General features: G+C 38.3%; 3 protein-coding genes across 5 annotated transcripts in view; 2 read left to right on the top strand and 1 right to left on the bottom strand.

Annotated features, from left to right (window-relative positions):
* Positions 1-4,430: 4,430 nt before the first annotated feature.
* Positions 4,431-8,472, bottom strand: rplp2l (ribosomal protein, large P2, like). Its single transcript, XM_057351282.1, has 5 exons — positions 8,395-8,472; positions 7,773-7,896; positions 7,635-7,683; positions 5,324-5,419; positions 4,431-4,549 (listed from the first exon to the last, which is right to left on the bottom strand). Exons 2-5 carry the CDS (start codon positions 7,893-7,895, stop codon positions 4,473-4,475), a joined length of 345 nt encoding a protein of 114 aa, XP_057207265.1. The 5' UTR covers position 7,896; positions 8,395-8,472; the 3' UTR covers positions 4,431-4,472.
* A 304-nt stretch (positions 8,473-8,776) lies between these two features.
* On the top strand, positions 8,777-21,624 carry slc25a22b (solute carrier family 25 member 22b). 2 transcript variants are annotated; one of them, XM_057351082.1, is made up of 12 exons: positions 8,777-8,833; positions 9,640-9,888; positions 11,551-11,782; positions 11,917-12,042; positions 12,137-12,192; positions 12,310-12,400; positions 13,543-13,600; positions 13,923-13,983; positions 14,266-14,425; positions 14,528-14,682; positions 16,367-16,442; positions 16,866-21,624. In XM_057351082.1, the coding sequence occupies exons 3-12, from the start codon at positions 11,763-11,765 to the stop codon at positions 17,017-17,019; spliced, it is 957 nt and encodes a 318-aa protein (XP_057207065.1). In that variant the 5' UTR covers positions 8,777-8,833; positions 9,640-9,888; positions 11,551-11,762; the 3' UTR covers positions 17,020-21,624. The 2 variants fall into 2 exon arrangements, with proteins under 2 accessions (XP_057207065.1, XP_057207147.1); XM_057351164.1 differs by having other exon boundaries at positions 8,796-8,833; positions 9,643-9,888.
* A 1,902-nt stretch (positions 21,625-23,526) lies between these two features.
* syt7b (synaptotagmin VIIb) overlaps positions 23,527-27,142 on the top strand; it is a 113,506-nt gene continuing 109,890 nt past the window's right edge. For both annotated transcript variants that reach the window (XM_057350823.1, XM_057350734.1), the window contains exon 1: positions 23,527-23,870. In XM_057350823.1, the coding sequence (XP_057206806.1) occupies positions 23,837-23,870 (34 nt within the window). In that variant the 5' untranslated portion in view covers positions 23,527-23,836. The remainder of the gene's footprint in view (positions 23,871-27,142) is intronic.

Below are 27,142 nucleotides of genomic sequence, written 5' to 3'. Positions count from 1 at the left end.
AATGTAATATAGATAAAATGAAAAATTATCATAAAGATCCTTATTAATGGCAAAAATTACTTACATTTACTACGGATGCGAAAAACGCAGAAAATCGAACCTGGTCCGAATTGATTTATGATAGACGAAAATATCGGAGGCAGTGTATAAATGTGATTGACACAACGTGAGGTTGTTTTTATTTTTTAATGTGTGAAAATTTGACCTTTGCTGTAAAGTGTTACCAGTGGTGAGGACACCTTACAAACAAACTATTGTGTGGTATCTGAAGTGTGCATACAGTATGTAAGTATGTAAGTGTTTAGTTTCTCTTAGTTGTTAAACCAGAAAAACTCATTCACATGATTATAGTTTGTTATTACAAGTATGTATAGAAGCTGCCAGGAAAGAGAATGAAATACTTGTTTGTGGTGTTCTGTGGTACTAATTACTTTTCTTTAACCAGTCATTATTGAACAACCAGTTTGGCACGCTGAATACTATTTCCATTTTCCACGGAAACCCTGTAGACTGGTTTTGATTTTAACACACCTATAGTTAGATTGAGATTCTTCACTTTTAGACTAATTACCACCTAATGAAGGTTATGGACAACAAAGATAAATCAAAATTGACAAGAAATTAAAGTATTGTTTTGGTCACACGTGACCTTCCTCAAATACACATTACTTAATACAGAAGTCATATTTATGTGAGGTCAAATGATTACATTAATCACATGATAAAATCTACATATTTAATGCATAGACTTGCCACAAAATCTAAACCAAAAAAAAACAAGAGACACCATGACCCTAGGACACAGGGGCCCCAGTTTTACTCGAGCGTTTGTCTGGCACTGGGGTCACTGGTATTGCTCTTAAATTTTTCAACTCATATCTTACCGACAGGAAACAGTTTGTACAAATGAAAAACATAAAGTCATTTTCACCCCCATTACATCATGGAGTTCCCCAAGGCTCAGTGTTAGGTTCTCTTTTGTTCATCATTTACATCCTCCCCCTCGGTAATATTTTTCGGCACTTTGGTATCTACTTTCACTGCTATGCTGATGACACTCAACTGTACATTTCCACAAAACCCAGTATTTCATCATGCCCCACTGCACTTACTGACTGTCTACAGGCCATTACATCTTGGATGACAAATAACAAACTTAAACTTAACGGTAATAAAAGTGAAGTTCTTCTCATTGGTTCCAAATCTACACTCTCCAAATCCCCATCGATCAGTATAAGCATTGAAGGCTCAAGGCTGTTTGGTCCCCATCTCCTCTCAGGTCAAAAGTTTAGGTGTAATACTGGACTCTACTCTTTCTTTTACTTCACATATTACCAATACAGTCCGCATAGCTTTTTTCCATTTACGCAACATTTCTAGACTCCGCCCATCATTCACTCAGCACTCAACCCAAGTTCTTGTTCATGCCCTTGTCACCTCACGCCTCGACTACTGTAATGCCCTTCTTTCCGGTTTACCCCAAAAGCTTCTCCAACAACTTCAAAATGTTCATAACTCTGCTGCAAGAATTATTACCCGCACAAAATCAATAGAACACATTACACCGATCCTCATCCAACTTCACTGGCTCCCAATAACCCAAAGAATTCAATATAAACTCCTTCTCCTAACCTTTAAGGCACTCGTAACCTTGCTCCCACATATCTGTCTAATCTACTCCACCCTTACAATAAACAAATGACTTATATATTACAGCTCAGGCATTTCTGGTAACTGCGTTCAGTTGTATTTGTGAGGTGTATTTTTTGTGGCAGATTATTTATATGATTTAGGGCACATGTGTCAAATACAAGGCCCGCGGGCCAAATCCGGCCCGCCCCCTCATTTTATGTGGCCCGCGAGAGTTTACAAATTATTGTAGTGTTATTATACATTTTATGTCCACGACCTAAAAATGCAACTCAACTTTATTACCTGCGCGATTACGACATCTAGCCAGTAGGTGGCAGTGTCCGTATATATCGCAGAAATAAGCCCCTCCAGTGCTATCAGGTTGTTTCTTGTTTCACACTGGAGGGGCTTATTTCACGATAACAGCCGGCTGCTTGCACATTATCCCGCTTATTACGCGGGATACTTGCCACATGAGAAAAAAACTTTACATGAAATGTGAATTTGAAATATTTTATTAGCTCATTTTTACTGAATGCAGACCTAACAGGAAAAGCTGTTTACTTTCGGTTTTAAGGTAAGAAACAACGTTCAAATGTCACGAACATTCAATTTGGTTTAATAATTTGTAAATATAATGTCATATATGTTAATTAAAGACATATTTATATTTGTCAAAAAAAACCTGTCAAAATGATTTGTTGCGTCCGGGTTACCCTGTGTTATTAGTTTTGAGAGGTTATCTGGGAATAACGAACCTGCAAATGTCGCGACTGGCCAATCAGAATCAAGCATTCCAACGAGCGGTGTAATAAGTGAGTGATATGATATAAATATTAATTAGACACATCATGTCAAACAAAGAAAAATTAATGCAGAGGGGAGGCTATTTCAAGAGGGATGGGAAAGCAAATACATGTTTGTGCTTAATGGAAACAAGCCGGTGTGTCGTCTTTTCCAGGAGGCCATCCCTGTTAAAAAAACCAGCATATGCTGGTTTGGTATGTTTTGATGCTGGTTTGTGCTGGTTTAGTTGGTCTTTAGCTTGTCATGTGCTGGTCTATATCTGGTTTAAGATGGTCCAACCAGCATCAAAACATACCTAACCCAGCATATACTGTTTTTTTTTCAACAGGGGTGGCTGTGCTCAAAGAATACAGTACAATTCACGTCGGCACTTCGAAACCAAACACGGAGCAAAGTATGCTAACCTTAGCCACCTAGAAAAGCAACAAAAGGTACAAGACTTGAAAAAAAACTTACATTTTTGGCAGAATTTGTTTGCAAATGTTTCTGCAAAAAGTGATGCAGCCGTGAAAGCCAGCTTTATTGTGGCTGAAGAAATCGCCCGAGTTACCAAGTGTTTTTCAGAAGGTACATTTTTAAAGCAGTGTATGCTGAAGATATGTGAGCAAGTGTGCCCTGACCACAAAGTCCTTTAAAAATGTTAGCTTGTCAAGAAACACTATGCAGACCGACTATGTGTTCATACAGAAACATATATTTTCTTTTTTTTAATAAACTGTACAATAGTTGTACACTTGAATACACTTTATTTTACTGGTCTTTTACTGTCAAAACTAGGTATTAATTGAGTTATTACCAAAAGGAGTAATTAAATGCAGATGTAATTATGCAGTGTGATAAAAGAGTGGATACATTTATATAGTCTTATAGTTACAACCGGCCCTTTGAGAGCAACCATAATACTGATGTGGCCCGGGATGAAATCGAGTTTGACACCCCTGATTTAGGGCAATACATCTTGTTTATGACTTACGTGACAAATCTTGAATTAGTTTCTGGCAACACTTCAGAACAAGGTTGAATGTGTTAACATTAAGGCAATAGCTAACATGAACTAACAATAACCAATACTTCTTTATTAGTTTTTCCGCATCGGATGCTCAACTTTAAAGGACCCATTGGATGAAAGTCCATTTTTTTTCTGTGTTTAAGTGCTATAATCGGGTCCCCGATGCATCTAGCAACCCAGAAAACGTGAAAAACAAGATCCCAGTAACTTTGTTTTGGTAAGCCTTTCTCTGCAAGCATGCGAGAAATCGAGCCGTTCAGATTTTGCTCCTGATGTGACGTAGGCGCAGGCTCTTATAATATTACCGCCCCTTAATCTACACAATTCCACCCACGGCACTGCCGCCATTGTTGTTTTCACAAGCGACAGCGGTGTACGTGACGCCATGGCTAAAGTTCGTGGACAACATGCAATGTAGTCGCTGCACAGAGTCCAAACCTAGGAAGAGACAGGAGTGGATTTATTTTTTAATAGTTGTTCCTCAAGAGGGATCGAGACCAACTGAACGAGAAAAAGCTGCCGATGTAACGTACATGTACCTTATGGAGGATAACGTTAGCATACGATAGCAAAGAGAGCTAAGTCAGTCACGGGCTAAATGGAACATTCAAAGCCAGTGTTAAACTTACTCTATATTTATGTTATTTGGCAAATGGGCACTTGGAGTTTAGCTGCATACAATAACGTTATCCTTAAATAACTTTTTCTGAGCATTATTCATTATGAATTTGTCTCACAATTTATTTCCTTACCTATCACAAAATCTTAGTTCATATTTTATAGATTGCGCTAGTACAATTCAGTAATGGGTGCCATATATCCCTTGTTTGTTTTAAATGGTACACATTTGTGACTCTTCTGAACACCATATGCACAAAAATCTTTGAGCCAAACTCATTCAGCAAGACCTCCAGCCAACACTACATCCATAGGCCTTGACAACACACTTGAAAACAAATGGACAATAAAACACTAAGCAGAATTTGTTTTGTTATAAACTTTATTTTGGTCCCGAGGAGACAGATTAGTCAAAGAGTCCGAATCCCATGTCATCTTCGGATTCCTCAGACTCCTCTTTCTTCTCTTCTTTCTTCTCCTCTGCTGTAGAGGGATAAGACAAAGATGATCAACAACTCAGACATTTAACCATTTCAGGAAACTGACATGAACAGGTTACATATCTAAAACATTGGTTCTCAAACTGGGGGCCCTACGATGGATCCAGGGGGGGCACAGTATTGTGTCATTTTATGAAAAATAGAAATTTATGATGACTTTTGTGCAATCAAATATCAGAAAAATAAGACCACCAATCAAAAGAATTGATGTTCCAGCATCGTATCATTAAATATGTTTTTGGTTTAAATAATTGCTATGTCTAAGATCATAAGTCTTTATTTGGGGGGCAAAAGCGATACATCCTACACAAAGGGGGGCTTACACAGAAAACCACTGATCTAAAACAACATTAAGGTCTTTTTACATGCATTTTTTACTTATTTAGTATTAAGTGTATAAAATAAATGTCTTTGAAACTCAAAAAACAAGATTAGACCAAACTGCTCAAGATCACAGTACAGTCCCTTTAACATCTGATAAGTTCATAGTAATAACACTAAAATAGTCGCAGAACGATATAGAGCGGGTTTACATTAATAAGCCTGAGACAATATAAAACCAATAAAACATGCATTTAAGAGACTTTTGCGACTAATTTTAGACCGTACGGGAAAACAACCCTAGGTGTTTAGGAGAATCCAGACCTAAGTATTGTGTAAAACAAGACAAAGTTGAGAATCTCCAGACACTCAACTGCATCCACAGGAGGATCAGAACTGACAGAAAAGCATATCAGCAAAAGAGAGAGAGACTCACCTGCAGGGGCGGGAGCAGATCCTCCAGCAGCTGGTGCAGCGGAGGTGGATACTGCAACAGCGCCACCTGATGGCACACTGGCCAGTTTACTGAAGCCTGTTACACAGGGACAAAAACAAAAGAGACGGCTTCAGAATGAAATTCTGATTTCATTTGTACACACACGAGATATTTGCAACACTATTAGAGAAAACAGACCACAAAAACATTGCCATGTTGTGGCCAGGAAAACTCCCATTTCTATCTGTGTGCTCAAGTTCAAATTCTGATGCAAGATTTTTAACTTCATTAAATGTGAACTAACATTAGCTAGCTTGGCGAAAAACATTAGCCAAACTGGTTATTTGACAAATTTGTGTACATCTAGAACCACAGAACTAGTGATATATTGTTTGTTTGCACCCATTAGGGCTGTCACGATTATTAAATAATCGTCTCATCGCGATTGTTTGACCTCATCGCGATGGTTTCAGATCATCGCAATTATTGCACATCTCTATAGAAGACACTAGGGGGAGCTGTAGTGCATCTGCATATTGCATATTTTAGTGTATATATTGTAACTAAAGCATGGTAATACTTGTAAAATGTACCACCACAAAACAATCACTTATTATACAATTTAATATTAGTTCAGTGTGAAAACCAGTCTACCAAAATCTCATTAACACAGAAGTAAACTTTTATTGTAGTCTTGCAAGTGAGAAAAAAACAGACTAGAAGCTTTTCTATGACTGATAGTATTTTAATGGTGGCTTCAATTCACTCCTGATCAATTTACTTCATTTACAAGTATTTGGCGGTTGTATTATTGACAGGTAAAAGCCTTAACCTTAAGTATGATGACCCAATTTTTTCCTATGTATTTCCAAGAAAAAGAGCATAGTCTTTATATTCAGAACAATATGGTCGTTTCAAAACTGAATAAAAAATGTATGAGAGTTAAAAGTCAAAGCTCTAAAACAGACAATTAATCGTCATAATCGCAATGATTAATTAATCGCAAAAATTAATCGTCAGCCAAATTTCATAATCGTGACAGCCCTAGCACCCATATTTTACGATTTGGTTAATTGTGTTAAAACAGCTTTTCTGTGTCAATAACACATTTTTTTCCTGTTCTTTCTAATAGTTCAAGATCAGTTTATCTTTCAGTACACAATGAACATTAAATCAGTATGTATATTATGGGTGATTTGGAACAAATATAATGTTACTCGATGTTAAACTGTGATTGCTATGGAAGGATTTTGAACGTAATAAACTCCAGCTGAGAATTGCTGGTGCCACTCATAGAAAACGCACAGAAAATGCTAGGGGTGGGAGAAAAAAAGCGATTCAGTCTTCTAGTGATTCACAAAGAAAAAAAATCTATTTTAAATGTTATAAGTAAATATAACATGATGTCATCGGAAAAATGGCAGAAGTCAACCGCTAGAGAGGTGCAGCACCCGGTCCTGTTAGAGAGCGCACACCTCACGCAGAGATACAGCAGAGCATACACGAGCAGTAGTAGATAAAGAGAAAACCATTCAGTCCCGTTGCACTAAACTTCAATACAACAAAATAAATTTCAGGATGGTCTTTCTCTGCATCTACTCTGTGCAGTGAGTGGCAGGGAGAAACGGCACGTTCAATTCACCATACTGAATTGTCAATAAGCAATATAGCGTTTCCCAAAACCTGTCACTGTTTAGACTTAAGAACATGATCATACTTCTGTAAATGTGCACAGTATGTTAGCCAGCTCACGCGCTCCACGAGACAAATACAGTAAAATTGCCAAAATAACCTCGCTTACGTGTATGATTTTGTCCGAGGATGTGTCAATTAATGAAAGTGACTGCCGTTTAACATGTGGCACTAATGAATCGCGTTTATCTTCTATTATACATTTGTTTTAATGTCTGACAACAGAAAATGTCAATGAGAATGGCTTTATTGAGCACTCAGTTGTATTAAAATACAATATGTGACAGTCCAAAAAGACTAGCAGCAAAAGTGCCAACACTAGTCTGACTCTGAGCGCAAATGTGACGTAATGACGTTTTCTGTATGCCAGTTAGTATGTCAAGAACCGATCATGAGGGACCAAACGATTCCCACCACTAGAAAATGTGAAAATCCACCATTAATCTAGAACTATCACCCTGTAATAAAGCTTTTTTTTACCTACATAAAACATGCAGAGCGTTTCTTATCCACATAAACAGCAGGTACTCGTTTACCAGGTAGTTTTGGTCTCCGTAAAGCTGTTTTCAAACAACATGAAAAATAAAAACACTGGACCACGACTTCGAGATCATCTTACCTTGGGCAATCACTTCCTCCACATTTTTGCCACTGAGCTCCGAGACAACCTATAAACAAACAAACAAACAAACAAACATTAAAGAAAAAAGAAACAGACAGCATCATTACACAACACACTCTTTATAAACAGACATACCTTCCCCATGCGAGTGTCATCGGACTCGATGCCGACGCTGTCCAGAATCTTCTTGATGTCACCTGTGCTGGGGCTCTCTTTGCCTCCGAGGGCAGCGAGCAGGTACGCGGCTACGTAACGCATCCTGGCACAAAATAAGACATGGTCTATCAATACTAGAATAAAAAGTTATCTGACATCGAAACAACACGAATGTTCATGCCTAATACATAATGTATATACTAGCGGTCTTCATGACAGGACAAAATATATAAACACAAAATTCTAAAACCTAGCAGACAATGGGGCTGATTTACTGTCAAGACAATGACGGAGTACAACGTTACTAAAGATGAACACATGCGAGTTATTTGTAAACGTTCGGACAACGTGCTGAAGCGCTGGATCAAGTAATTTATGCCACTTTTGACTATTTATCCCAACCGCACACACGTCGTACGAGTGTCAGTAACGTAAATTCACAAATGCGGCACATGGCACTAGTGCCGCTAGCTCACATTAATCAAACTGAGCACTTTTGGGTGAGCGATGAGTGAAAGATGAGGCTTCGTGAGTCTTTATGAATGTATTTTTCTGCGTCTGAAGCTGCTTCATGTTTGTTAAATAATGTTTTTTCACTCACTTTGCAGAGAGGTAGAGTCTCGCGTGTTCGATAGCGGGCTCGTGCGGGCAGAAAGGAAGCGGAAACGCGGCGAGAAGCGGAAAAACGACACGAACGACAACGTCACACTGGAGGAGCGAACCGATTGGTCGGAGAGCACGTCATGCACAAGGCCCAGGGGTGGAGCATGGACCCGCTTGAAAATAAATATGATTATAAATACGATGAAATTAACATGCTATTGTTGTATTTTGTCTTGATTTTAAGCACAATCTTTTTTTTTATTAAAGCCGATGATTTTGCATAATGAAAATGTAACTTAACCAGCGTTTACTAAACTTTGCCAGCAGAGGTCGCTGTTTATTATAAGTGTATATAAACAACAGCACTCCGTAAAATCTCTGCTCATCGACTCAAACACCGTCGTTTTCACTTCACAGCTTATTAACGGAGTTTTAAGGTAATTATATTTGCAATATCCTATGAGATTAATACTAAACTGTACTGATCTATGTTCGTCTCACATTATGAAATTTACATATGCATTTTTTCATCTCAATAAGATCAAGTTTATTGAAGGTTGTTTCTACTATTTTTGTATTAGAACCGAATGATAATACAAAATCAATAAAGGGGGCTGACATTAGGATCATTTCAGTAATGTGTTTTCATTATGTCCTTACTGATGCCTTAAAACTTTTGTGTTTATTATTATTATAAATTATTTAAAATTGTACTGATGTTAAAAAAAGTACACCCAAAGAAATTCTGCTTTCTTTGTTCATCACATTTCAATTATATCTGCTTATCGTACAAGATACAATGTAGGAACTGGCTTGAATTTACATCTGGAATGTATGTGAATGAAATCTTCTGTCTGTTTCTCTCGCAAAGCTATCAATTGACATTGGAAGACTAATTTTTTTTAATAAAGAAATTATAAATCAGCTATTATAAGGAGAGAGGAAAGATTTTTTTCTGTATCTATCGTCTCATTCATGAAAACAGTTTGGCTTGTGAATTAATCCTCCCATTTTATCAACTAAACACACACAAACTGCCCAGACCGCACAGCCAATCATAAATCGAGTCTTTGAACACACCTTCTTATTTTTATGGAACAATATGAGGAAAGACATGTGAGGTCTGTGGGTTCCTTTTCGGTTTCTGCTCTCATATTCTCATCTTCCCTCTCAAGTCCTTTTTCCTCTGTGTCCTTTTTGAACAGCCTTATTTACTTTCACTCTTTCTTCTCTTGTACACTAGCAGCCTGTGTTCCTGTAAGCCTCATCAATGGCTGGGATTGGGTTTCCGAACATAATCTCTCAATGGGATGCATTGTGGATGACTGGCTGTGGATTTGGGATAAATTTGAGTCCGCTGGATTTGGCTGCGTTTTATTTGTCCTGTCATTCAGCAGGCTTGTTTTAGCTGCGGTACACAGTACGGAGAAACAAGTACGGAGAAACAAAACATCAAAGCCAAGGCTTCAATGTTACCAGGAATTTATAGAGAGTAAGCTATTTTTAGACTATAAATACTGTAAATTGACAACAGGTAAAATATTGTGGTAAGAAATGTCAGATTGATAAGGTTGAAAAAAGCATAAAACGTAAGGTTGGGCAGGTGAGTATCATCTCAAGCAGCTGAATTTTGAAGCATGAACAAAAGAGAGGTAGAATATCATGTCCTCCTCCTAACACACATTCACAATCTGCTTTTATTGGGCCAAAGTGGTGACCCCAGAGGGATACAGAAGAAAAGCTGCGCGGACCGTTTCCATTGTCTGTACGGTTATTCAGGATGTCTTTCTTTCACAAATCTGTGTTATATTTTCACTAATGGAACGAGAGACTGAATGTGATGGAGTCCACCTCCATCGTTGATTCTGCGTGCTGTCTCTCTGAAGTGATGTTTTCCTGAACTCGCTGCAGGTTTTGAAGTCCGGAAAGCATTGTGGTGTTTGTAGTCAGCAGTTGCCATGGTTACAGAAATGTACATTTCTTCTCTTGTGCATTTTTATGGTTTCTGGGGGTTCGTGCACAGACACTCGAAAAGACACACATAAAATAATGAAATGTATAAATGTGCACACACACACACACACACACACATAATCTGCAGGTCATTTGTACTTGAAATAAACTCAAACAGACACATACTGTAATATTAAGCAAATATTTACAGATCTGTAAAGAGAACATCCAAGGATAAAGAAAGATGTGCATAATTGCAAGTCCTGGATCTGTGTTAAGTGCGAATTACGGTAGCAAATGGAACACATAATTGTAATTAAGTTTAAATAAAAAATTATAATTGCTTGTTGCTTTAAATATTTCATGTTTTAATATGAAAGTGATAGGGCCTATACAAAACTATACGCCCAACATGTGCCACCAATGGAAATGACTGTTTGACTGTAAGCCTCCTCCATTGTCCACAACAATATTAAAAGCCCCTCACAATTTCTACCCAAACTAAAAATCTATAGCTTGGCATTGCTAGACAGTATTTAATTTAATTTAAATGTATTATTTAAGAACAATATTTTGATTGTTATAACTTATTTTAATGCTTTTATTGACTTATTTTAAATACTTGTAAATCACCACTTTGTGAGTTTGTTAACTTGAGACCCCCTTGTGAAACCTTGCTTCAAGCAATATAACTTGTGTTGCATTAATGAAGTTTCTTTTTTGTGTGATTCCCACATTTATTTGAATGCCGTTCTTTTACATCCTACCTCCAATTTCTGGTTTGGGAGGGGCGTAAACAAATTTAAATACAGCTCATGAATTATGATTTTTTTCGTGTTTAAACAACTCCCATACATGACCAACCATTTGTCAAGATGCTATTATCTATGCAATTGATAATATATACATTTATATACAAAGAATTTTCATTGGTTAAATATTTGCAAAAATAAAAAACAGATAAACAATAAACATGAAGGGGCGACCAATATTGATGATTTAAATACAATAAAAAATTTGTATAGACGCAGAATTTCTGCCTGAAAGTGATGGTGCTAAATAATAAATTAGTAGTGAAGTGAGAAAGTAAACATCTGTGACACATGACATCCCAATATTTGCTATAACCATCCATATGCAGTGATAAGAGTCCATAATACAATTCCATAAGCAGTAATAAGATTTTATTTGGACTTTTTAGGTATGACGCCTTAACTTCAGACAGAGGCTAATCAGTTTTGTTCCTGTATCTTCTCTCTGGTTGTGATGGACTCCCATCATGATTAAATACTGAAACTTCAATATCATCAACAACAAACAACAACAAAAGAGAGTGAAATTATCATTGTCATTGACACTAACAGGCAGCTGTGTGACAGCTGTGACATTAATAACATCATCTTCAATTTTTCAATGGCTGACAAGCAGATCAGGTGAGTTTCATCCAAGTCCCTTAAAGGCAAGTCTGACTATAATAACTTACAATTTCACACAATAGAGCAGGTCTGCATTTGACGGTAATGGTTTTCTTTCACGCAGTAGACTAATGTGTGCTTCGTTGTTTCAGTCTGTCGGCCAAACTCATCAACGGAGGTATAGCCGGATTGATCGGCGTTACTTGCGTGTTTCCTATTGACCTGGCAAAAACACGCCTCCAAAACCAGCGAAACGGATCTCGCATCTACACTAGCATGTACGTCTCGGTCTCATTCAGGAGCTGTGAGTTGACAAATCATCAGATTAATGTTTGTGTGCTTGTTTATGTGTGGGAATGTGTTTCATTACAGGTCTGACTGCCTCTTAAAAACCATCCGATCAGAAGGGTTATTTGGAATCTATAGAGGTACATTGCTTTGTGTTCTACCCTACGGTGTGTTTGTCTGTAGGAAGGTTTGATATCATTTCGATTTTTCGTGCTTGAAAAAACTCCACTTTCGGTTTGTTTATGACAAATTTTCAGGCGCTGCGGTTAATCTGACGCTGGTAACCCCAGAAAAGGCCATCAAGCTTGCCGCCAATGACTTTTTTAGACATCAGCTCTCCAAAGATGGGTAAGAATAGAAATGACACTTAAAGGATAGTTCACCCAAAAGTGAAATTCTTTCATACACAGTTTTACATATTTAGAGATTTTTCACGCGGTAAAATAAAGAAATATAAATAGACGGCATATTTGCATGTCGGGTGTAAAATAACATGAAAAAAATTTCATTATACATAAATGTTATATTATGTTTTTTCTGCCAGCCTAGCTGCCGGAGTATTACAGTTTTTTTATGATATAATTTAATTTGTACTCATAAACACGCTTTTGTATGCCTTAAAGGGATAGTTCACCCAAAATGAAAATTGTGTCATCATTTAGTTACCCTCTGGTTCTTCCAATCCTGTACACATTTCTTTCTTCTGTTGGACACAAAGAATGATATTTGGGAGAATGTTAGCAATTTTCAGTTCTGGGAGATCATTGACTACCATATAAGAAAAATTGTTGTATTTTTGTTGTTGTTGTTCTATTAAACAGATAATGAGAAATTTTGAGGAATTTAGGAAACCACCTAAATTGGAGCACCTTTGACTACCATTTAACTTTTTCCTATGGAAGTCAACGATGTCCCAGAACTGAAAATTGCTGACATTTTCCCAAATATCTTCCTTTGTGTTCATCAGAACAAAGACATTTTTGGAACACCTTGATATGAAGTAATTCGTGACCCAGTTTTCAAAATTCTTTGGGTGAACTGTCCCTTTAAGACTGGAATCCTTTTTTGCAATGTAATTGTAACTCAACAGCACTGATTTAAAAGATGAATGCTCATTTTTATTTATTGTAAATCTTTTTTTTTTGCTCTGGACAAAATGTAGGACAGACGAAGTCACTGAATCTATACCTTATTTTTAAGCTGATCAATTGCAGTGAACTCTTAGATTTGCACATGGGTTTTTGAACGTGATGTAACTCATTCATAGCTAGAACCCCTTAGCTGTGCTGCGCATCTCGGTGTTGACAAAAAGCTAGAATGCTAAATTATTGATTAATACAGTCCAGAAGACGGCGATGAATTATTGAATTGTGTGCATGAGTGTGTGTTTGTGTGCGCTGATGATGTCATCACACATTCGGTAACTTGTTTACAGAAGAAACAGGCTGATCGTCATCAAAAAAAATATTAGTTCTCACTCTCTCTCACAGGCAGACGTTGACTCTGGTTAGAGAAATGTTAGCTGGAGGCGGGGCGGGTACCTGCCAGGTTAGTCGTTCTCTGTCCTGTACCCATATGATATGCATTGCCTCTCATGAGTTTCCTAAGGGAATGTTCTCAAATACAATTTAATCATAAAGGGATAGTTGATCCTTGTCATGACATTTAAAACCTGTATGTGGATCTTTTTCTGAAGATATTTTGAGAAATGTCTGAGTGGTTTTGTGGCCAAAGTCAATGGAAGTCAATGGGGTTCAGTGTTGTTTGGTCAGCAACATTCTTCAAAATATCTTCTTTTCAGTTCTGCAAAAAAAGAAACACGGGTTTGAAATGGCATGGGGATGAGTTCGCTTTATTTGCGTTTTGGCAGGTGATCGTAACGACTCCTATGGAGATGCTAAAGATCCAGATGCAAGATGCCGGCAGAATAGGTGAAATATACACCACTGTCTTCATGTGTCATTAACATGTATTATTATTGACGTCTCATTTATCATATCTGAAATAAATATGTATGTTTAGCATTTTTAATGAAACGTCTCTTGGGTGCCCAGTCAGAGAGAATGAGTCAATAAAAAGATTTCAGTTGGCTAATTTTGGCCAATGATATGGGCCATCTGGGTTATCTAAACATACGGACAATTTACATACTGTACACAGTAAACATAATTAAAACTCCATAAATAGCATTAGCAGTATTGTGCCTTTGACAGAGGCCCAGAGGAAGCTGATTGGCCAGCGGTGCGGAGGAGGCGGGGTCAAAGTCAGCCTCGTTCAGGTGAAATCTCTCACCGCCCTCCAGCTCTCTAGAGATCTGCTGAAGGACAAAGGCATCGCTGGTCTATATAAGGGACTGGGGGCCACTCTGTTAAGGTAGTCCAGTCATTCCATCTGTGAGACATAATGTGTCCCGCTCGTCCTTTATCTCTCTGTGGTGTGTGTGTGTTTGTGTGTGTCTCTCTCTCTCTCCCTCAGGGATGTGCCCTTTTCCATCATTTACTTCCCACTGTTTGCTAACCTGAACAGCCTGGGCAGCAGGAACGCTGATGGTTCGGCTCCGTTCTACATCTCATTCCTGTCCGGCTGTCTCGCAGGCTGCACTGCCGCTGTTGCTGTCAACCCTGTGGACGGTGAGATGGTCTGCGCTGAATGATGGGATACACCGAGTGAGCTGTGTGGATGTGTATTACAAGCAGCAGTACAATTTTAAGCACCACTGAACAAAAGCAAATGGAAGAACTTAAAGAAACCAAAAGCCAGCAGGTGGTGTCTGGCAAGACTACGAGGGCCAGACTTAAAGGAATAGTTCACCCAAATATATCAATTATATAATATACTAAACTAACTAACATTTCTAATTCAAATCAAATTAAATACAGGACTTGGTATTATTAAAAAAAAAGAAAAATGACATGTTGCCTTAGCAATAAAGAAAAATAAGTTAATTAGAAAAATTATTAACTGAAAATAAATGACAACTCTACTCAAACTAAAGCTAAAATAGAAATATATCAAATTTATATAACAATATATAAATAAACAAATTAATAAAATAATAATGAATAAACATAACTATTAATCACAATTTTATATTTTTAAATAATTAATGAAAAATAATTACCGGAAAAAAACGTACTAAATAATTAACAAAATAAATACATAAAATAACAAAAGGTCATAACAAAATTGCTGAAAAAAGCTAATTCAAAGTATTATTAAAACTACAACAAAAAAAAACTAAGCACAAACATCATCGCATCATAAATATCATACAAATCACTTAATAAATGTTTTTCTGAAGAGAAACAATACATTTGTGAGAGACCTCTCACATTTGTGACCTATTTAGCTCAATTTAAATGTAAAGAAAGTGCCAAATTAAAATAAGATACAAGAGGTAAATTATTGCGTCAATAACTGCATATCTCATTTGTAAATTATGTATAGTAAATTATGAGAGAATTTTCATTTATGGGTGACTTTAATGCTACAATTCAAATGTCTGGCTAAAATATTATAAATTGTGTAGAAAATATTATTTTATAACTTATTTTGCCTTAACGCCTATACTGTATGTTATTAAAGGGGTCATATGACGCGGCTAAAACGAATATTTTCGTTTGTTTTAGATGTAACGCAATGTGTATACACGATTTAAGGTTTAAATACGTTGTATTTTCCACATACCGTGCATGTTTGTATCTCCTCTTTGCTCCGCCTCTCTGAAACGCGCAGATTTGTTACAAAGCTTATGGCTCTGAAAAGCGAGGTGTGCTATGATTGGCCAGTTAACCAGTGTGTAGTGATTGGTCGAATACTGCAAGCGTGTGACGGAAATGTAACGCCTCTTACCATATTTGGAACATCAGGTTCCTCTTCAATTGTACTGACAGGTACGCCCACAAAAAACTCACAACAGGTTTTGTTCTGGCTTTTGTTGAAACTAGTAACTTCGTATTAGCACCTATTGTATTATTGCTCCTGTTTGACATATCGCTTTATTGCTCCCTGAACTCTCTGTAAGTCGCTTTGGATAAAAGCATCTGCTAAATGACTAAATGTAACTGTAAATGGGCAACTTATAACACACCAAAGACATAAAAGACGTATTTGTGCCATATGACCCCTTTAATAGACATTTCTACATTTCACATGAAAGAAATGAAAACACGCTGTGATACTGCGTTAGACTGATCTGTCTTTAAAGTTACAATATTTGAATGACATCATGCAGTATCTGAAAGACGAAACAATCATGTAATGTGAATGAAACTGATTTGGGTGTATATGTGTCTGTATGTGTATGGGCTCTAGTGATAAAGACCAGGCTTCAGTCTATGACCCGTGGATCTCAAGAAGACATGTACAGTGGAGTAAAAGACTGTATCAGGTGATTTTATTTATTCATATGGTTCATTTAGACAGTCGTAAAAGAATCGGATTAAAGGGCAGATCACACTTGACAGACTAGACTTTGTGCTCCACTGACTTTCATTCATATATTTGCAAATATAAAAGACCAACAAAGGCAAGAGGTTGAGTATTTTCACATTGTAATTTTTCGTGGTTATATTTTGTGTTCTATATTAAAACAGAGCAGGCGTAGGCAAATGTTTATTTTTGGCCAGGCTGGGGAAAAGTGAGTGGGCACTTTCACTAGCCGACATATTCCTTAGGCTCTGCATCTATCGAAGCAGCTGAAAACACCAGTCGTTCATCATAGTGGGATTTTTCTTTTCAAAAATTGCTGTATACATTCAGAGAGAAAAGTTACTTTACCTATTTTATTATGTGCGTCTTTCTCTTAAAACAGTAAGATTCTTCGTAGCGAGGGTCCCGCTGCGTTCCTGAAGGGGGCGTACTGTCGCGCACTGGTCATCGCTCCACTTTTCGGCATCGCTCAGGTGGTTTACTTCCTCGGAGCTGGTGAATTTGTTCTCAGCCTTCTGCCGGTACAGAAACACTGAATCCCTACTGTGTTTGTAAGTGCTGATCTCTGATCAGCTATCTGCATTCAAACAAACATCTTAGATGTTAAGTCATCCGATTTTACTGTACGTATATCAGCATTTTCATCAGAAAGGTACAAACAATACTGGAATCCATAACGTTTGCCTCTCTACCGCCATCTCTGTTTGAAAGATAAAATTGCAGGATACTTTACATGTTTATCTTTACGTGACGTCAAACTGACATTTGCTGTGAATTCATACTCGACAGCTCAAATGATAAATCATTATTGTGCGCTGATCATTGCGAATCAGGGTAAGGTTAGGAGACCGTTTTGATCACAGATTGTTTAGTTGCTCAGTAACTGATTTTTGTTCATTCTTAACCAAACATAGGTACAGATCTTTAGGTTGAAAGTTTAGGCAGTGTGTCAAAATCTAAATCAAACATAAAAAATGAGCTAAATACATGGAGTAAAAGCTCATTTACACTTGTGTATGTGGATTTTCTTTTAATTGAATTTCATCCCTCAATTTTTTCGAAGTAACCTGTTTAATCAGTTTTCTCAGTGATTAGGTAACGTCTTAAATCTTGTTTGATATGTAATGATCGAATATGCACTTTAATCGTCTGAATGGAGCCTTATTTCAAAGTACAAATGCACTCTTTAAAAGTGCTTCATTGTACCTTTTTTGGCTGAACCTTTAACATCTGAAGAACATTTCTGTTTCACTAAAGGTTGTGGTTAAAAAACCTCTTTAGGTTTTAAAAAGTAAAAAGAAATGGTTTACTGAGACATGGTTCCGTGGGGTAATCAATAATGGTGCTTCTATGAAGAACCTTTTGTCGCTCCTTTTTTGTACTGTTGACTGTACATGACATAAAAATGCATGAGCAAAGTACAATTTCTCATAATCCTTGTGTTTTATTACTATATTTAAGTAAGTCCACCGTTTGTATCAGTAGAGCTGGACTGTTTTAATACTCTAGATTCATGTCTGTGTTCATGAAAAAAAGGAAGTGCTGCAAACCATAAAGACAATCGTGCATGAAGAACTGTTGTTCCAGGTGTGGCTTCATGTTGTAATGTTTTTTCATTGTTGTTATCCTCCTAGTCCTGTGACTATGTGGGTCCCATAACTCATGCACATTTATCAACAAATATTCAGACTCGTATACACTATGTTTCAAGAGAAATAATCAAATATATGTTGTCCATCATGTCATATCCTATCATGAAACACATTTGTTTGATCTATTTATGAATCTTTGTATTATAACTGTTTTCACAACATTTATATCATTAATTGTTCATTATATAATGGGAAAAGGAGATTTTCTTTTTGAAATATCTTTCGTCTCTTTCGTCACGCTGAAACATAAAGTCTCCAAAATTCATGTCTGGGACTGTATGTTATTAGTATTTGGGAACAGATCGCATTGAGCCGTGGTTTTGAGAATGTCAATTCAAGTGGATGTGGCACGTGTGTCTGTCACTTGATGTGGATTCATCTCCAGTGTACTGTCCAAAAAGCAGCGATGCCACTCGCTAGGTTTTAGCAGAAAAAAAGAGAAAAAAAACTCGCTGGGTTTTATTTTTGAGATCTGTGGCCCAGCACACATGCTGCTAAGCACTCAAGCAGACGGAGAGAAGCAGTAGAAAAGCATTGATTGCGGGGCAGGTGATTGTATCTGCGGGGGCTTTTGATCATGTTTAGTATTCTGACCACAGAGCCACCTTTCATAGCAGACTTTAATAGCCTTCCCATCGTACTGTCCAAAGAGACATCTTTGGTCACTATTTTCATCCTCTCTCTCTCGTGTCATATCTCGGCTGTAATCAAACTCTCATCTCTGAGAAATGTTTGTTTCCCACCGTCATTGATTCCTGCGTGTTTTGCTGTGCCGAGACTATCACTGCATTAGACGGAATTGTTGGTGTCGCAAACGTATTCTAAAAGATCCGTTTCATCTCGATATCATAGCTCCAAGATGGCCGTGCTCGTCGGGGCTCTGATTGCAAACTCGCAGAAATAACACAGAGCCGGCGGACAAGACACGAGGAGCACGCCGGCTCTAATAACTCTGCCAGTGTTTTTGGTGCCTCCGGGAATATGTGTCCACCATCTAGATTCTCTTCAGATTTGACTATTCTGCGTTGTGCTCATAATGAAGGGAGGCTGAGCTTTTTATGTGCGGCCAGAGAAGCTGCTTTCTAACCCAGATCCAAAATTGATGTGTGGAGCTGTGGGGTTTACATTGACATGAGGGCTGCGTATGTGCGGCTTTGTTGTGAAAGACACGTACCATGGTTACGATTGTGTGTGCCATCGTATGGATACACGAATGTGCTTTTGGGAAGGAATTTTAAAAAGTATTCAACTTCGCTATGTACTGCAACTCAGATCAGATGAACGAGCTGTCTCATAAGCTTCAGAGCTCTCCAGGGGCGGACTGGCCATCTGGCGTACCGGGCGTTTTCCCGGTGGGCCGCTAACGTATGGGGCCGGAACGGACGCATTTGCTGCTAATGTATGAGGCCGTAACGGAGGCGGTGGCCGCTAACGTATGGGGCCGGAACGGAGGCGGTGGCCGCTAACGTATGGGGCCGTAACGGAGACGGTGGCCGCTAACGTATGGGGCCGTAACGGAGGCGTTGGCCGCTTAGACGGACGTATTATAAATGCGAATGCATGCAACGCGAATGCAAAAGACACGTATGCATGCACCCCCCCGCCCGTCGACAGATTCGGTGGAGGGCCGATGCGGGCCTAAAAATGCCAGGGCTGATTTTTCTTCCCAGGCCAGCCCTGGAGCTCTCCCATCTTATGTTAAATGAACTTGTGTAACTCAGGGGTTCCCAAACTTTTCAGCCCGCGACCCCCAAAATAACAGTGCCAGTGACTCGAGACCCCCACTATCCTCGGAGGTGGTTTAAGTTAGTTATACAAACATTGAGCGCAAATGAGCACACGCACCTATTCTACCCAAACGCGCATAATGACAACACAAAAGAGCACAGTCTAACATAATATTATTTTATAGTTAATTACTCATTACGTTACTTGTTGTTATACATAAACTATGAACTATTACTACAGATGGACGAATTTGTGGATGTGCCTCTTTTCGTAAATGAGGACGATGGCCCCTCTGACTGCGGCGCTTCTACGCCCTCCTCCGCTGGCCTCCCTGCGTTATCTTTGGTCGATATTTATCAACATTTCATTTTGACAAATAACAATATTCTAAACTTAAAGCCTGAAAAATAATCTGTGTGCACATGGAACTGTTTAACGTGGCGCTGTAAATTGACTTGCTGCACCTAATGCGGTTGCTAATGTCGTTAATGTGACGTAATTACATCAGGGGTCACGATCGAGGGGGAGGAAATTCCTAAGGCTGATGGCTTTTCATTTGCCTGGTTTTATTTTTAACTCAACTAATATTTTTATATTTTGTTACACTTATTGATTACATACGCTATTTTCTAATAAAAAAAAAAGATTTCTGGAAATCATCTTGCGACCCCCTCTTTGGGAACCCCTGGTTTAACTATGTGATGTGCAGCGTGAGGAAGGTGAAGCGGGAGATCAAGGCTGAAAAATTACCCAGACCCTCATGCTTGATTACCCATGAAAACAGTGCCAGATGAAAGGCACGCTTGTTGACTTGAGTTCAGAAGAGACCAGCGAGGCAGCTTAATGAAAATTTACCTCAAAGAGAGAGACGAGGATTCAAAATATAGCAAGCTATGTTGTCTACATAGGCAGCAGCCTTCTAAGACAACATCCTAGAGACACGATTCAGAATTGATTTCAGTTTCACACAGTTGAAGTTTTGCTTGACATCTTGGAAATCCCATATCCCATATATGAAATCTCATATTCCCTGATATCGTCACTGTCCTTTCAAAATCTGGGCTGTCCAAATTCGCTGTTTTTAAGGAAATGGTAGAAACACTGTACTTTTTAAAGAATAATTGGGTCATTCTCGCCACTGAAACAAAATGGCAGTAAAGATTTGAATTAGAAACCATATAATTTGGTAACATAAAAATGATTATAATAAACATAATTGTGTTCTCTACTTTGCACAAGGCATAATTTTAACATGGGAATGAATTATTGATGTATTTTATTGCTTTTTCTGCTAAAATTCCCATTACCGTAATGCGTCTGATTTGTCTGAGTGCATTATATTGTTTTAATTGTAACAGAGTAAAATTGTAATATTGTGAAAAACAATTGGATGTTCTACTAGATGTTCTCAAATTACAAAATAAGTGTCCATGACTGATATTCTCATCCTCCGTAACATTTTTAAAGGACTGTTTACACACACACACATTCACAAGATATTTACATTAAAGGAGTAGTTCACTTTAAAATAAGCCCCCATTGACTTTCCATAGTAGGAATAAAAATGACTATGGAAAGTCAATGGGGGCTTATTTTGAAGTGACTACTCCTTTAAGTTTGATTTTATGTGAAGAAACACATCTACCAGAACCTTTCAAATGGCTACCAGATTAACAGATTACTTTATATTTCTCTAGTTAAAAAAGTAATATTCTCTTGTTTTGCTGTGTGTGTACACAGCTTTTTTCATTCTCATTACCGATACAGGTAGTTTTCTGCATTTGAAAAAATGTTGCATGTAATTTTCTATTTAAATATAATTAATTAATGTCTTACTACGTATGAATAATAAAAACTTGCTTAGGCATCATGGCTTCTCTTTTTTTTTACCAGAACATGCTATGAAATTGGCCGTTTTAAATGGTTACGGTAATGATCATTTAAAAAAAATGTATTGATGCTTTTAAACATGTCATGCCTTCTTTTAACTGAATAAAAAGGAAATTTGTTGATGCAAGTGTTTTTAAGAAAATCATGTTTGACATCTTGAAACCAAGATTTCGTAAGAATCACCCAAATACTGTGTCGTCGAAGTTGACAAGCACTTTCAATACTTGTAATTGTTCAGATATTTGCAAAACCCAGTGACAAACATAAAGGGTGACTAATAATAATGACATATAAAATCACAAGTTATGGAGATACTAGGTTTCAGAAGGACAGCAGTGATATAGCTTGCCTTTTTGCCAAATATATTTTTTGTCCCATAAGTGTTTTTTTTCCCCATTTTATGGCATATTTTGATGATTTAATTGAACCTGGAGCAGCATTCAAAGCAAATATTGCATATGCTCTCCGGACAACAATTTTGGCCACTAGTTGATTTTACTCTTATTTACTGGAACCATTTACACCCTTTATCACTCCTAAGGTCAAGCATGTGGACAGAATTTGACCATTTAATACATTTTGAAAACCCACAAAGTGGGTTTGTGGTGAGATACTGAAAGAGTCATAAATTTAAATGTCAATGTTGTGTTTGTGTTGTGAATGAAGAGATCCAGACAGACTGATGTGCGAGTGATAGTGTGATCAGTGTGCCAGCAGCAGTGATGTAATGCCAGCATATCAGCTCCTATCTCACTCAGGTGTCTGGCTGCTCTAACTTATAAGGTTAAGCCCTCAGCAGATCCATATAACACAAGTCCAGCTTCATGGCCGAAGCCCCCAGTTTTAACAACAATACTTTGACCTATATCCTACATTAGCACTTAAAATCCGCTAGGGGGCGTCAGTTTCACTGCGTTTCATTGAGAACCTGCAGCCGTGAGCTGAGAGTCAATTGATTTGTTGTGCTTATACTATATTCTACCAGCTGGGAAAACAAATTGTCTCAGGAGACACACGCTGTAGAGTACTTTCCAAAATTATTTTGATTTCGGGAGAAGAGGCACCTCTGTGTGAATAGAGGGCACATTGCGTGCGTGTGAACGGATGCAGGTAATGTCATCAACACATTAGGTATAATTAGCATCCTATGATGATTCTTGCTGTTAGCCGTCAATCATCCACAACTTCAAACCGAGATGCCAAATAGCTTGTGAAGATCAGGAATGGCAAAACACTGGCTAATTATAAACAGCTGAGACCACATTTCATACGCTGGGTTTGCAGCTGCAATAAGTGCAGTTTTAATGCATTTCATTTTTCTATATTGACAAGTGCAGCCATGTTATCATTGACACAATGCAAGAATTTATTTCCCATAATAGAGTAAATTTCTCTATAAAGTCTTGGAATGAAACAACAAGAAGCAGGTATATGGAGAACCTAGAAGTTATTTGCTCTCATTACATTTAGTTCATTATCTCTGAATTCAGTCAATTCCACTTACAATTTCCAATTTAATTTCAAATTCTGGGCGGCGTCACTCCAGGTCATCTTTTTGCGCACACCCTTTCTTGAAATCGTAATTTTGCCCAATATAGAAATATGCGCGTAATACTATATAGGCCTATTTTTATAAGGATTTATAAAATGTAAATGTTTTTGTTGTTATTGGTGTTGTATACAACACATAATAATACAATGAATAAATAATGTTCTGGCGCAGTAGAAGATGATGTTATGGTACAAGTGGTTGTGACTGAATTGCAGAAGCGCTCAACTGTGCATAAACTGAGATGCCATCAGCTGGCGGTGACACGGACGCGCACCTCGCCATCCTCGCCCTCATCCCACCTTCAAGCCCATCTACAACCATCAATCGAATGAGGGGGTTAAGAAAAAGAGGGAAAGAAAAATCTAATGAGTGAAAGAAAGAAATAAGGAGGGAAGGAGAGAGAAAGCGCGCGCGCGTCTGCTCCATGGTCACTCGTCTGTTGGAAGAACGAGATACATTGTGGATTCGACTTTTCTTGGAGAGCACTTGTCCAAAAAACAGCGTTTGTTGGCGTGACAGAGGCGAACAGTCATGCACCTGAACCGAGAGGACGAGGACGGGAAAGGTGAGATGCATGTCCAATCCAAATGTGATTTTCGTACTTTGCTGGTTTACTCTCGCTTGTTTTAGGGAGAACGCACGCCCTTGAATATCAGACGAGCTGGCGGCACCCGGTACCGCACGTTGCGCGGGTCAGTACCGTGAGCCACCTTTTATTTAGCACGACCCAGACTACATTTGTTGCTTTTTCTTCAATTTTGTGAGTTGCCAAACATGCAAACAGGTGCAGACGGCTCTCTATTTATGACACCAAAATGCATTCCCTTAGATTGCTCAAATCTCGTTTTCTTCCTTACGGCACTTGTTGTGTTTAATGTGAAGGTAAATTTATTTACTCTGCTGCCTTTGACGAAGCTGTCATCTATGCACGCGCAAGGTCATCATCCCTCATCACATAGTCATGATAGGGTGTCTGCGCGTGCGTTTATTACAGACAGAAGGACGCAGCTCGCGTTCGTACCCGTGACTGTGTTCGCGTTTGCCGGCTTCGTGCGCGCAGAACGGGATCAGATAGAGTCTGATCACTTTTTAATTAGCAATATGATGGTGGTTCGCTTTGAGGACGAGGGGAGACGTTCGTACGTTGGCCTCTGCCCCCTCCTGTTGCGCGCAACCTGGTTTGTCAGGTGGTCAAATTTAGATTTTGAGTGATATGTGAACTAAAGTCATCAATTGATGAGAACCACCGTTTAATGTGTTGCCAGACGTCAAGAAATAAATATATTCGGAGATATCCGCAATACCTTGCTAAATACGATAGAACCCCCCCCCAAACGATAAGCTTGTAATGTTTACGTTCACTTGCATAAAGCTGAACACGAAACACCTTGAGGAACTGTTGGATTTCTCTGATGTGGACTCAGACTCGCGTGTGACATGAGGCGGCTCTGATTGGTGGATGTGTAGCTCGAGGGGCGCGTTTGGCGCGTCTGTTTTCCCGCGCATGCCGACGCTTCCTGCTCCGCTTGCTCTGTTGCTCCTTGAGAATTCCTCGCGCGTCTCAAGGTGGAGTCTTCCCGCGTCTGCGTGGGATTCAGCATCTGGTTTATCGATACCTCAGGCTTAACTCAACACGTGGTCTGTGACAGGTTTGTGACGGAATTTGTGTCAGGAATTCAGTCAGGATTGGCTACTTAGATTTTCAGGAAGGGAAGTTGTCAGACGGTCTTTACCTCAGTAACTAATAAGGTTGTGAAGTCAAATTACAATGTGTGTTTTCTGTAGCAGTTGTTTGTTGTGTTGGTTTCAGCCATTTACAGTAGTTTAAAGCCATCATACTTTTATTTTGGTTAAGCAAACACAATAAAACACTGGCAATAAGGTGGATAAAGACCTTACATAATGAAGCGTAATGTTTTTATGACCTTAGAATGAGCTATTTCTATCTACTGTACATACACCGCGGATCCTCCTGCATGGAATTCGCCATGTTGTTTCTACAGTAGCCCTAAACGGACAAACTGCTCTACAGAGCACGTTACTTAAATACGTTATCTACGGTGGCCGAGAAGTGCAAAACAAAACTACAAATAGTAAAACTAATAACAAATCTAGAGTCATAAAAAACAACATTGTTTTTCCCTTATCAGAGACAACAGTGGTGTAGTACCCTTCCTGTTCATTTCAAGGGCACAAGACGCGTTTTGGATGCGACCTATCGCGTGCGCAAACCCGACTGCCTGTGGCTGTGGATTGCCGATTATAACGTTGTAATAACATTACGTTTCTAGGACGGACAGATCAAATCGCTTTATAAGACGTCAATCTTTATGAGCGGCGGGAATTACTTTCGTATTGAATGTAGCAGCGTTTTGGAATTTCATGTGGCGTCTCAGGACGTGCATTTCTTAAAGCACACCATTCTTAAAGTCTCTCCACTTACTTGAAATGTTAAGGCGGGCCAGCCAAAGATTATTGGCGGTAGTGATGGGAATTTTGATTCATTTGAGTGATTCGTTCAGTGACCATTTCGTCATATATTACATACATACGCCAGGAGGTGGCGAAAATGAGTGTCTTATATGTAGTACAAGTAATTTTAATAACGTGTTTGTATAATTGTAATGTATATTATGCTACAATATATCATATTCTGTTGTTGTTGCGAACGAGAGTGACTCACGTGCTGTATTGAGCCATTGACATGCTTTCTCTAATTCATTCGGTCACCAGCTCGTCGCTCACGAACGAGATGTCTGATTCTTATGTCAGATGACTGACTAGTTCAGTGAAGAGGCGTATTCGTTCAGTAGCTCAGACCAATGATAGTGTTTAAACATTCCGCTCTCAGGTACTATTGGCTCATGCTCAATCAGTCTTTCACAGCAGGACAGGGATCCCAGAATCGGGTGCAGATTAAAATTGCCTGACGTGACTACACCAAAAAGATGGTTACTACCTTTACTATATTAAAACCATGGTTCATTTGTGAGCCGCGTGTGAGCCACGTGTCCTGATATAGGACATAGAAATTAATTAGTAATAAGTAATTAAATACTTTTTGGAGAGAGTTATTTATAGCTTTCCTGTAGCTCAGTGGTTAGAGCATGGTGCTAACAACACCAAGGTCGTGGGATCGATCCCAGGGGATTGCACATACTTAGAAACAAATGTATAGTATAATGCAATGTAAGTCAGCGTCTGCCAAATTGGTAAATGTACATTAATCTAATTACACTAGTGAATATGTAAGTAGTAATTAATTACTTTTTCTGAGTAATTTACCCAACACTGGTCATGTATACCATGAATTTGCGCTTAAGGTGCGTAACAGAAGCACATGCGCACCTTGATCAGAGCAGCATAAATGCGATTAAAGTGTTTATATGCATTCTTATTGCGATTAAAACCGGCGTACTCCACATATTCGATTATGCTTACTGCGATTATGAGCTTAATCACATTATTTAGATCGAATTATTGCGCTTACATGAGGTTAAGTGTAATCACAATATTGCCAAAATCCTACTATAATCGCATTATGAGGGTGCATGTAAACGTTGTCACTGACAGAAGATTCAACGAAATAATGGAAATGAAAAGTGTCCATGACTGATGCTCTCTGTAACATTTTAAAGGACTGTTTGCACACACACAAAAATATTTACATTAAGTTTGATTTGATGTGAAGAAACACATCTACCAGAACCTTTCAAATGGTTAACAGATTACTTCATATTTCTCTAGTTTAAAACCTAATATTCTCTTGTCATGCTGTGTACACAGCTTTTTTCACTCACTACCGATACAGGTAATTTTCCCCATTTAAATAAATAT

Source organism: Triplophysa rosa, linkage group LG1 (assembly GCF_024868665.1).
Source record: "Triplophysa rosa linkage group LG1, Trosa_1v2, whole genome shotgun sequence".
Classification (NCBI taxonomy): domain Eukaryota; kingdom Metazoa; phylum Chordata; class Actinopteri; order Cypriniformes; family Nemacheilidae; genus Triplophysa; species Triplophysa rosa.
Note: the sequence above shows the minus strand (reverse complement) of the source record. Positions and strands in the feature narration are given on the sequence as shown.

What these genes read in the sequence shown, in the direction of transcription:
- rplp2l (XM_057351282.1), bottom strand. Translation starts at nt 7,895, where the DNA reads ATGCGTTACGTAGCCGCGTACCTGCTCGCTGCCCTCGGAGGCAAAGAG. An exon ending in ATGACACTCGCATGGGGAAG is followed by an intron (nt 7,684 to 7,772) that starts GTATGTCTGTTT and finishes GTTTGTTTATAG; the next exon opens with GTTGTCTCGGAGCTCAGTGG. An exon ending in ATCTGCTCCCGCCCCTGCAG is followed by an intron (nt 4,550 to 5,323) that starts GTGAGTCTCTCT and finishes ATCCCTCTACAG; the next exon opens with CAGAGGAGAAGAAAGAAGAG.
- slc25a22b (XM_057351082.1), top strand. Translation starts at nt 11,763, where the DNA reads ATGGCTGACAAGCAGATCAG. An exon ending in GCAAGATGCCGGCAGAATAG is followed by an intron (nt 13,984 to 14,265) that starts GTGAAATATACA and finishes TGCCTTTGACAG; the next exon opens with AGGCCCAGAGGAAGCTGATT. An exon ending in CTGGGGGCCACTCTGTTAAG is followed by an intron (nt 14,426 to 14,527) that starts GTAGTCCAGTCA and finishes TCTCTCCCTCAG; the next exon opens with GGATGTGCCCTTTTCCATCA.